The 12,645-nt window shown below is 49.6% G+C and overlaps 1 protein-coding gene across 1 annotated transcript in view; it reads right to left on the reverse strand.

Moving 5' to 3' along the window:
* FAM174B (family with sequence similarity 174 member B) overlaps nt 1-11,625 on the reverse strand; it is a 31,932-nt gene extending 20,307 nt beyond the window's left edge. Inside the window, exon 1 of the mRNA XM_075575240.1 lies at nt 11,268-11,625. Coding sequence (XP_075431355.1) covers nt 11,268-11,539 — 272 coding nt within the window. The 5' untranslated portion in view covers nt 11,540-11,625. The remainder of the gene's footprint in view (nt 1-11,267) is intronic.
* Nucleotides 11,626-12,645: the final 1,020 nt, after the last annotated feature.

The raw sequence follows: 12,645 nt of genomic DNA on the forward strand, positions 1-12,645 counted from the left end.
GGGGTGACTCCTCATAGGACACAATACACTCCGTAATAACACAACACACACACACACACAACACACACAAACACACACAAACACACACAAACACACACACACACTATTTAGGTTATGGTGGATGAAAATGTGACTAAAAACCCTCCACCGTATAGCAAATAAAACTATTACTTGTGAGCACAGTCACAGGTCTAGAACAGGTCTGCGACCGCCTGCCTTTCCCCATCATCACCTAGCACAGGGTCCTGCTGCGCCGCCCTGTCTGACTGCTCGGGAGCTTGCGCCCCTCCTCCTACCTGGCAGCAGCATCAAATGAGGCTCCGGGGTCACGTGACGTCAGGTCACATGACCCGCGGCGTCATTCGACGCCTGTGACGTCACATGACCCTCTGGCGTGATTTGACGCTGTGTTGCCATGGAGACGCTCCACAGCGCCTGAATCCCGGTAAGTTTTCTTGTTGCAGTGACCTCATGCGATCCCCCGGCATTTAATTTAAATGCCTGGGGAAGAGCGAGGGACCTCTGCAACCGCCCGCGCCCCCCCCCCCCCAGACAAATCTCCTGCCCCCCCTGGGTGGGGGATGCGCCCCCCAGTTTGCGCACCCCTGACCTAGCATACAGTGCTTCCACTGCAGCAAGGGATTCTGCAAATAAGCCCATAGTACCACCTTTTGTCTTAAAGCCATTATTACATGGCACCCTTAAGCCAATGCTCACTGTTTTATACACTGATGTTTACTATACCCTGTGTAATGCAACAATAACACACACCCTGGGGTAGCTAGCCCCAAATAACCCTCAGGTGCTTGTGCACCTGTATACCGGTGTCCAACACACTACCTTCCCCAGCTATATGTCCCAGGGCAGTGCTACCCTCCCTTGGCCTGATGGTGCACGTTGGGTACCTTCCTGGGTACTCCAGTACCCAGGGGCAGCTTGCAGACGAGTGCCCGAAGCAGGTCCCAAGCAGTGGGGCCCCCGACAGCAATACCTCCCTCGCCTAAGGTCCCGGTCCTCCATGTGGTGTGAGCTCCATCTGGAGCGTCTCACACAAAACGTCCCTGAAACGGCCGGCTGGTCCCAGGCTGCAGATCGCCGCGTGGACGTCCTGATTCAAGGGGAAGAGTCCCTATCTGGGGCCTTCCCTACAACACAATGGATTGTGGCTCAGGCCTAGCTGAGGGCCCAAGAGGCAAGGTCTGGCCTAATCCAGGAAGCTACTGCCCCCTGGATACTACCTTCCAGCTCGCCGGCTCTGGTTCACGGGTTATCCGCCCACGGAGGATATCCTGCTCCCAGCCCATTGGCTGGATCAGCCCACGTGATCTCCCACCCCCCCCCCCCCCCCAGGATTCTGGGACTCGTAGTCCCGCTTCAGTCTATGCGGAGCCAAATCCAAGATGGCTGCCGCGCTGGCCACACTGCGCATGCACGCCCCTCTCCAAGATGGCCACCACCTGCGAACTTCCCGATCGCGTGGAACTCCGCCGATCAGCAGAGCAAGCTACCCCTCACCGGAGGTAAGGAGGGGGACTACATTATTAAATTGAAAGACTAAATTGGAAAGCCATTTAATCCCATTGCTACCAGCGAAGTCCGCAACACGCTGCAAAGCAAGACGGTCTGGCAGTGAGAGGGTTAACCCATGCAACGCAAGTAGCGTAGCGGTTGATAGGCTGCATCATGCAGTCCTGCGGTTCTGCATAATCTGAGCAGATGCAGCAATCCCGGAGGTTACAAAGCAACTGATTGCGAGTCTAACATCTTTTCTTCCCACTGTTTGAAGCACATAGCTTGTGCCCATGGTGATTGCACCATCTGCGTGTCCTTTACTGATCAGCAACAGAATGTCACCTTCAGCTGTGACAAATCATCACCGAAAAGCAACAACCTGCACCCAGGAACAGGTTCCCGAGACTGCGATCTTTCATACATGTAACCATTTCCCAAGCCTGGGGGGGAGGGGGAAATGAAGCATCATGGAGAACGCCGGCTACTTTCCAAGGGTCTCCCGCCCGAGAGCCCGGCTACTTTCTAAGGGTCTCCCACCCGAGAGCCCGGCTACTTTCTAAGGGTCTCCCACCCGAGAGCCCGGCTACTTTCTAAGGGTCTCCCACCCGAGAGCCCGACTACTTTCTAAGGGTCTCCCGCCCGAGAGCACGGCTACTTTCTAAGGGTCTCCCGCCCGAGAGCACGGCTACTTTCTAAGGGTCTCCCGCCCGAGAGCCCGGCTACTTTCTAAGGGTCTCCCGCCCGAGAGCACGGCTACTTTCTAAGGGTCTCCCGCCCGAGAGCCCGGCTACTTTCTAAGGGTCTCCCGCCCGAGAGCACGGCTACTTTCTAAGGGTCTCCCGCCCTGAGAGCCCGGCTACTTTCTAAGGGTCTCCCGCCCGAGAGCACGGCTTCTTTCCAAGGGTCTCCCGCCCGAGAGCCCGGCTACTTTCTAAGGGTCTCCCGCCCGAGAGCCCGGCAACTTTCTAAGGGTCTCCCGCCCCAGAGCCCGGCTACTTTCTAAGGGTCTCCCGCCCGAGAGCCCGGCTACTTTCTAAGGGTCTCCCGCCCCAGAGCCCGGCTACTTTCTAAGGGTCTCCCGCCCGAGAGCACGGCTACTTTCTAAGGGTCTCCCGCCCGAGAGCACGGCTACTTTCTAAGGGTCTCCCGCCCTGAGAGCCCGGCTACTTTCTAAGGGTCTCCCGCCTGAGAGCACGGCTACTTTCTAAGGGTCTCCCGCCTGAGAACGGCATTGGTTTTCACATAGCAAAAAGGTACTCACCCAGCTGTTCTGTTACTGGGGGTGAACGGTTTGCATCCCATCGCCAGCACTTTGTGAGCCTGGGAAAGCGGCCCCTGTACTTCGCTATCTAAATTTAGATTGTAAGCTCTAAGGGGCAAGGACTTTACTAAAAATGATCTCCAATAAATACACACTCACACACTCACACACTCACACACTCACACACTCACACACTCACACACTCACACACTCACACACTCACACACACTCACACTCACACACACTCACACTCACACACACACACACACACACACACACACACACACACACACACACACACTCACACACTCACACACTCACACACTCACACACTCACACACTCACACACTCACACACTCACACACTCACACACTCACACACTCACACACTCACACACTCACACACTCACACACTCACACACTCACACACTCACACACTCACACACTCACACACTCACGATATGTAAATTGTATGTTGGTTTCTCACAAACAAGTTGCTCTTTTTCTTTGTATAAAAAAGCAGCACAAATTTTTTTTTAAATAAAAGTGAAACTAATTTTTCCAGCTCACACAGGGCACAAAAACTGCTAACAGAATTTGAAGCCACACCCGGCAGCTGCAATTGCAGGACGTTGGGGCAGGGCCAGCTCATTTCCCCCTCTCACCATACACCGACTTTTCGGCTCGTCATACCTGAAAATGCAATGGACTTGCAGCAGCTCAGCATAATGAGATGTAAAGGTTTAAAGGCCCCCAGCAAGCACCCTGCGTACAGCAGCTGTCCGCAGATAATCTGGGTTGTCCTGCTGTCCGCAGATAATCTGGGTTGTCCTGCTGTCCGCAGATAATCTGGGTTGTCCTGCTTTAACCGAGCGGTTTTGTTCTTCTCAACCTGAATTTATTTATGTGTTGACCAAGTCATCTCCAGTGGGGTCGAGCTACTTGCCAACCTGGTCACTGCATATTTGGAATAGCTGCTGATTTATTTATCACGAGTCTCTGAAATAAAAAAAAACTGTTTATTCCAAGAAAAATCTTATTGTTCCTTTTTTTTGCAATTAGACTTACAGGCCTTAAACCGCAAAGGGAACAAATCCTTTCCTTTCCCTCTTACTGCCAAAGGGGCCAGCAAGGCAATGAAGAATGAAATTACTAATGTTATTACAAAAGATAATTAACATGCTACAGGGATGATGTATTTTCCTTTTATTCAGTGTAGGATTCATCAACATGAAAGAAGAATTTGCCATTGCTTTTCCAGCACAGTGCTCTGTCTCACCTCAATATCCACACCTTATCCACACCTTTCATCAGCTATATTTACACTACAGAGAAAAAAGTTTAACATCGAACCAGAAGTCCCCAGCTGTAGTGAAACAAACAAAGTGTTACCCAAAACAAGTCCTATCCCACATTCTCGTGTGACGTGACACATGGAGGCTGGTTCACAAGCCCACCCAGCTAAAACCAACAAATCAAATATTATTTCAAGGTTTGCATTGGTTTTCACAGAACTAAGATGGATTTGTATAGATCCGCTAGCTGGAACAGACCACCGTGTTTGGATTTTTTTTTACCCACTACATCTGTATTGGTTCTGATACTGCAGAACCAGTAACCAAACAAATCGGACACGTCCAAAGGGTCAGAAATCCCGTCAGAGTTGGATTTCTGACCCTGCACTTAACGCAGATTTCGCTGCGTACGCCGTGCATGCGGCAGGTCAAAGTTCCCGTGATTTATTTACACGTCACACAAGGTAGTGGACATACAGCAAGGCCCCGCTTTTCGGTGATCCGCGGATACGGCGGTACCGAGAAGGGGGCCACCATGTCTGCGCATGCGCAGAACGGGCCGGTCCGGGGTCGCGCATGCGCAGAATGTTTTTTTTTGCCGATGTTGTACGTGCGTAGAACGGCGCATTGCCGGTCTGCGCACAACGAAAATCGCCGGTTCCGCTTTCCGGCAAGTCCTTAGAACGGAACCCGCGCATGACTGGGGCCCTCCTGCACACGCTGACCGCATGCTACCCACAAGCTATGTCTGCAGTTTAATCACCAACACGTGACAATGGGGCCTTGTGCTTTTCTTTACGTCCAAGTGTTAGTGAATCCCTTGGAGTTATACGACCCTTACTGGCAGTGCCCTGCAACATTATGTGCTCCCTGCAACAAGGTTCTGCATTCTATAGGCCCCTATTCCATACGCTGTACGCAGTCTGCTTAAGTGCAAACCACCCGACTTTTCTAGGCTCATAATTGAATTAGTGGTGACACAGAGCGCTTGGGAATCTCACTACAACCAGCGCACTGATTAAAGCCCGAAATAACAGTGACAGTAAATGAAATGCTGCTGCCACAGGACCATCTGTTGCATCTGACTGATGATGGTAACAATGGTATTTGGGACCAAGACTAAATTTTTAAAGCTTCCAGCGACTGAGCTCCAGATTAGAACCAACGCTAACACCACCCTAACCCCTGTCACTAGTTTTAAATACCTGGGCATATAGTTTGACTCCCACTTAACATTCGGGATGCACATTGATACCCTGACAACCAAGACCTATGCCAAACTAGGGGTACTTTACAGGAACAAACCCTCCCTAAGTCTCCTGGTCAGAAAGCGTATCGCACAGCAGATGCTAATGCCAATTATTGACTATGGAGACATGGTATATGGCTCGGCACCTCAAACACACCTTAGCAAACTTGACACCCTCTACAATTCAATTTGTCATTTTGTTCTCCAATGCAACTACAACACACATCACTGCGAAATGCTCAAAGAACTAGATTGGCCATCACTAGAGTCTAGGCGCAAAGTTCACCTTTCCTGTCTTACCTTTAAATTCTTTATGGGCAAGCTACCCAGCTACCTGAACAAGCTCCTCACCCCTACCACATGCAGCACCTATCACCTGAGATCAGACTCCAAAAGACTGTTCATGGTCCCAAGGCTCAACAAAGTATCCAGCCGTTCCTCCTTCTCCTTCCGTGCACCCCAAAACTGGAACAACCTACCAGAGACTCTCACATCCACCACCAGTTTAAGTTCTTTCAAATCTAAGGCTGTCTCACATTTTAATCTGGTCTGTAACTGTTTCATACGCCCATAATATATATTTTCTTTAACTGTGCACGCAATGTCTTGTATATAATGTATACCCTGTTCATTTATGTAACTGTATTTGTAACCATGTATTATTATTTGTCCTAACTCTGTGCCCAGGACATACTTGAAAACGAGAGGTAACTCTCAATGTATTACATCCTGGTAAAATATTTTATAAATAAAATAATGTGTGTATTAATTCAGCCTGTGTTTAGATAAGGAACTGGTGTTTCCCCCTCAGCTTCCATTGTGACAGTAAAGGCAGCATCAAGAGAAGCTGATTCCTCAGGCACTCGTGTTATTCTTGGTGTAAGTAATCCACGATGTTGCAGTAATGAAAGTTCCCGTAAACTGCCCAGCACAATGGAGAGACAGAGGCGCCCAACTAGACAGTGGCCAGGCAGAGGCGCCCAACTAGACAGTGGCCAGGCAGAGACGCCCAACTAGACAGTGGCCAGGCAGAGGCGCCCAAGTGGACAGTGGCCAGGCAGAGGCGCACAAGTGGACAGTGGCCAGGCAGAGGCGCCCAACTAGACAGTGGCCAGGCAGAGGCGCCCAACTAGACAGTGGCCAGGCAGAGGCGCCCAACTAGACAGTGGCCAGGCAGAGGCGCCCAACTAGACAGTGGCCAGGCAGAGGCGCCCAACTGGACAGTGGCCAGACAGCAGCGCCCAACTGGACAGTGGCCAGACAGAGGCGCCCAACTGGACAGTGGCCAGACAGAGGCGCCCAACTGGACAGTGGCCAGACAGAGGCGCCCAACTGGACAGTGGCCAGACAGAGGCGCCCAACTGGACAGTGGCCAGACAGAGGCGCCCAACTGGACAGTGGCCAGACAGAGGCGCCCAACTGGACAGTGGCCAGACAAAGGCGCCCAACTGGACAGTGGCCAGACAGAGGCGCCCAACTGGACAGTGGCCAGACAGAGGCGCCCAACTGGACAGTGGCCAGACAGAGGCGCCCAACTGGACAGTGGCCAGACAGAGGCGCCCAACTGGACAGTGGCCAGACAGAGGCGCCCAACTGGACAGTGGCCAGACAGAGGCGCCCAACTGGACAGTGGCCAGACAGAGGCGCCCAACTGGACAGTGGCCAGACAGAGGCGCCCAACTGGACAGTGGCCAGACAGAGGCGCCCAACTGGACAGTGGCCAGACAGAGGCGCCCAACTGGACAGTGGCCAGACAGAGGCGCCCAACTGGACAGTGGCCGGACAGAGGCGCCCAACTGGACAGTGGCCGGACAGAGGCGCCCAACTGGACAGTGGCCGGACAGAGGCGCCCAACTGGACAGTGGCCGGACAGAGGCGCCCAACTGGACAGTGGCCAGACAGAGGCGCCCAACTGGACAGTGGCCAGACAGAGGCGCCCAACTGGACAGTGGCCAGACAGAGGCGCCCAACTGGACAGTGGCCAGACAGAGGCGCCCAACTGGACAGTGGCCAGACAGAGGCGCCCAACTGGACAGTGGCCAGACAGAGGCGCCCAACTGGACAGTGGCCAGACAGAGGCGCCCAACTGGACAGTGGCCAGACAGAGGCGCCCAACTGGACAGTGGCCAGACAGAGGCGCCCAACTGGACAGTGGCCAGACAGAGGCGCCCAACTGGACAGTGGCCAGACAGAGGCGCCCAACTGGACAGTGGCCAGACAGAGGCGCCCAACTGGACAGTGGCACCCAACTGGACAGTAGTGAGAGAGGCATCCTGAGAGAGATGATGATGGATGATCCCCTGGTATACCCCTCGGTATAGATCTATTCAGGGGCAGAGGACAGTGCCCCTTTAAAATCAGCAATCCCTCCCAGAAGCCTAACAAATACGATGTTAGTAGCTCGCCCCACTCTGCATACACACACACAGATACATACTACTTAGGTACCACTATTTCCATACAATGGGGAATTACAGTAAATGTTACATTAGTAAGGGAATGAGGGGTTAGGTCTGGGAAAGTGAAACAGGGCGTGATTATTGGTGTGCAATGGACACGAATTTTAGGAGACTGGAAAGATCAATTACAAAATGAGGGCTCTGAATTGAAAACAGCAGGGCAGGCTCGGGAGAAAAGTACAGCCCCCCTCGGAGACCTCCGAGACCTCTGTCCAAAAGGAACAAAATCCAGTGGCACACGGGCGGCCAACTCCAATCCTCAAGGGCCAACAACAGGCCAGTCATTAGGGATATCCCCACCCAGCACAGGTGGCTCAATCAGTGACTCCGTCAAAGACAGCCACCTGCGCTGAAGCAGGAAGTTCCTGAAAACACGACCTGTTGGTGCCCTTGATGACTGGCGATGGCCAGTCCTGCATTAGGGCACCACTTCTCTAGCTCTCCATTAGAGTGTCGTTGTAGTAAAGAATTCAACTGCAAATGTGAAGGTATATACACACACAGAAACATGAATGTGTGCGACGTGTACAAGGCGTGCGACGTGTGCAAGGCGTGCGACGTGTGCAAGGCGTGCGACGTGTGCAAGGCGTGCGACGTGTGCGACGTGTGCAAGGCCGGTTATTACAGCAAATATGGGAGAAGGGAAAGAAACGGCACTGCGGATTTATACATTAAAGTGAATTTATTCTGCCAAGGAATCGACGTTCCGGCCTGTCTTTATATAGTATTACTGTATGGTGTGCAGCATCCCTTTACCTATATATACAGTATTATTACTGTATGGTGTGCAGCATCCCTTTACCTATATATACAGTATTATTACTGTATGGTGTGCAGCATCCCCTTACCTATATACACAGTATTATTACTGTATGGTGTGCAGCATCCCCTTACCTATATACACAGTATTATTACTGTATGGTGTGCAGCATCCCTTTACCTATATATACAGTATTATTACTGTATGGTGTGCAGCATCCCCTTACCTATATATACAGTATTATTACAGTATGGTGTGCAGCATCCCTTTACCTATATATACAGTATTATTACTGTATGGTGTGCAGCATCCCCTTACCTATATATACAGTATTATTACTGTATGGTGTGCAGCATCCCCTTACCTATATATACAGTATTATTACTGTATGGCGTGCAGCATCCCCTTACCTATATATACAGTATTATTACTGTATGGTGTGCAGCATCCCCTTTACCTATATACACAGTAGTATTACTGTATGGTGTGCAGCATCCCCTTACCTATATATACAGTATTATTACTGTATGGTGTGCAGCATCCCTTTACCTATATATACAGTATTATTACTGTATGGTGTGCAGCATCCCCTTACCTATATATACAGTATTATTACTGTATGGTGTGCACCATCCCCTTACCTATATACACAGTATTATTACTGTATGGTGTGCAGCATCCCCTTACCTATATATACAGTATTATTACTGTATGGTGTGCACCATCCCCTTACCTATATACACAGTATTATTACTGTATGGTGTGCAGCATCCCCTTACCTTTATATAGTATTACTGTATGGTGTGCAGCATCCCCTTACCTATATATACAGAATTATTACTGTATGGTGTGCACCATCCCCTTACCTATATATACAGAATTATTATTGTATGGTGTGCACCATCCCCTTACCTTTATTGCAGGTTATTACAGCAGCATTGAAAATGCTGGGAAAGCAACATGTATAATATGGAGAGACGAGCATCATACAAAGTACAGTATACATAGTGTGAACCCCTCCACAAAAGGATCTGGGGAAATGCATACATCCGCACTGCACTGAAAGTAGTATCCTGCGTGGGTGCAAACCGCTGGGGTCTGGAATACAGAAAACATGGACGCAGGACCACCTAACTCCAGGACTTAGAAAAATAAGTCACGTCTATTGCAAAGCTAGAAATATTTGGGCTTTTGCCCCCGTCTCAAGTCTTGAGAAAGGCTCCTGTTGAGATTCGAAACGTCGATTGTTTAGCAATAAACTATTTAGTCCTCCAAGTTGTGGAGTATATACATATACTGTACCATGATGTGTCCGCCCGCGCGTTTCTCTGGTCACTTATGGAATAAAGTTATTTTATTTGCTGTACATATTGTGCTAAGGCAACGATTTCCTTTGTAGCTAAATATACAATGGGCATTGTCCAAGTGATATAAAAGGTGCATCTCATCAGACCGTGTCAGGACAAATTCGTTTATCCCGTAGTAGTAGTAGTAGTAGTAGTAGTAGTAGTAGGCACTTTAGTGGGTTACAAAACTTGCAGATGCAGCCAATGTTATTACCCCTTTAATCCAGAATAGCCCAAGAAAGAGCGTGGTGAATATTGCATTTAATCAGGAGGGAACGCAGACATTAGCGTCGGGTTCCATGGCAGCCACAGTAAAACCTGCTTTAACGCTATAGCATTATTACCCCATTGACAGATGCATTAATGCTATAGCATTATTATTACCACATTAACGCCATAGCATTATTACCACCACATTAGCGCTGTAGTATTATCCCCACATTAACGCTATAGTATTATCACCACATTAACGCTATAGTATTATTATTATCACCACATTAACGCTATAGCATTATTACCACCACATTAGCGCTGTAGTATTATTATCACCACATTAACGCTATAGTATTATTATCACCACATTAACGCTATAGTATTATTATCACCACATTAACGCTATAGTATTATTATCACCACATTAACGCTATAGCATTATTACCCCATTGACAGATGCATTAATGTCTGCTTACTCTGTATCGATACACTATCACCCTAACTATAGCGTGTTCCTCTAATAAAAGTACAATCTTATACTAAAAAAGTACAAACTTAATGTATATTTAATCACGATCCATACGAATCTTCCTTTATAGTAATAACGGCCCTTTGCACACTCCCAAATCTGCTATTAAAAATTAATACGTAGTAAATACTGTATAATGTCTGGTGCCTTATTCTTAGATACTAGCAACTTGCCCATTGCAGCTGCAGGTCACAATATTCATGGATGAGAACACTGGACAGTTTTGGCCCCTCTAAAAGTTGCCTACTGTACAAGGCAAAAAACTGCAGGAGTTATGTTACCATCAGGTAACATATCCCGACACACCTGGATGCGTAACAAGGGAAAATCATTAAAAAAAACACAACAAAAAAAGTTACCAAAACACAAGTGAGTCTCTGTGTGCATAATGCACATCATCTTGGTCCTGAGCACTCAGGGGTTAGATTACCAGTAAGTAATGGGCTACACAGCTATGTCCAAGGGATGCACATGTTAGGAAGTGTAGATCAGTTACAAGGGGTGTCCTGGTATTACACCCAAGGAGAGGGCAACTGGTGACAATCCCCAACTTGTGGGTGTATAAGGGGCCACAATCCCAGCCCCGTGTACACACAGGTGTGCGAGCCCATTGTGCATTTTAACACACACACACACACGTGTACCTGAAGATCTTGACCAGCAGGCACAGGATGAGGAAGGTGCTGAACCCACACACGAAGATCACCAGGTTCTTTAGGGTGGGCAGATCCTTCAGGATGGTATAAATGGGGCTCTTCACTGTGGAGTTACCCTGGTCTTGTGAGGCCCCCAGCGTGATGTTCCCACCCGTGGCTATCACAGCACGGGTGGTCTGCTCCTGATCACTTCTTGAAAGGGTTTCCAGGGTCCCACATGCGAGCAGACACAGCAGCACCGCCAGCCGCAGAGCTCTCATCTTCCCCCCAGCTGGGCTGCGGCGACTATGTATCTCCTGCTAACTCCCCAGCAGCAGCAGCACACAGGGTCAGTCTCCTCTCCCCCCAGCACACACCCCTCTCCCCCCAGCACACACCTCTCTCCCCCTAGCACACACCCCTATCTCTCCCAGCACACACCCCCCTCTCTCTCTCTCCCCCCAGCACACACACCCCTCTCTCTCGCCCCCCAGCACACACACCCCTCTCTCTCCCCCCAGCACACACACCTCTCTCTCTCCCCCCAGCACACACACCCCGCTCTCCCCCAGCACACACACCCCTCTCTCTCTCTCCCCCCCCCAGCACACACCCCCGCTCTCTCCCCCAGCACACACCTCGCTCTCTCCCCCAGCACACACCTCTCTATCTCCCCAGGACTCAGTGTGGCTTCCCCAGGCTGCCTGCTCCTGCTGCTCTGTTTGCACAGCGCAGGAAATGGGACCTGGATCCCGGAAAGGCTCTTACAACACGTTGCAGTGAATCATTTGATGAGGGGCACACATGGGAGGGAAGGGAGAGGAAGCTTATTGGATCCTCACAAATTAGGCTGATTAGAGACTGTGCACATATAGTATTTATATATATATACCATATACATTTTAAGTTATGGTGGATGAAAAAGGCGACAAGAAACCTCCACTGTATTGCATGTAGCCAATACAGAATATCACTTGTGAGCACATTTACATGTCCTAGACAGGTCTGCAACCCTGCCTTTCACCATTATCCCCAGCATACAGTGCTTCCACTGCAGCAAGGGATTCTGGGAAATGACATACAAATGAGCACACCATGTCACCTTTTGCCTCAATTCCATTTTTTACATGGAACCCTTATAAGCTAATGCTCGCTGTTAACACAGCTTTTAATTTAAGCACAGCAGTACAACCAGTGATGTAGAAAACCAGTGCTTCCGAATAAGCCAGCCTTTAAATGTATAAGAATAGCGCTGGGACCCCCTCCAAATATGCTTCTATAAATTATGATAACCCTAATAGGGGTAGGGGACTAGTAGTGCCATAAAACACCAATAAGCAGTACATAAATTGTCCCATACAGTGAAAAATAAGGGTATCACCCCATA

Source organism: Ascaphus truei, chromosome 18, assembly GCF_040206685.1.
Source record: "Ascaphus truei isolate aAscTru1 chromosome 18, aAscTru1.hap1, whole genome shotgun sequence".
NCBI lineage: Eukaryota > Metazoa > Chordata > Amphibia > Anura > Ascaphidae > Ascaphus > Ascaphus truei.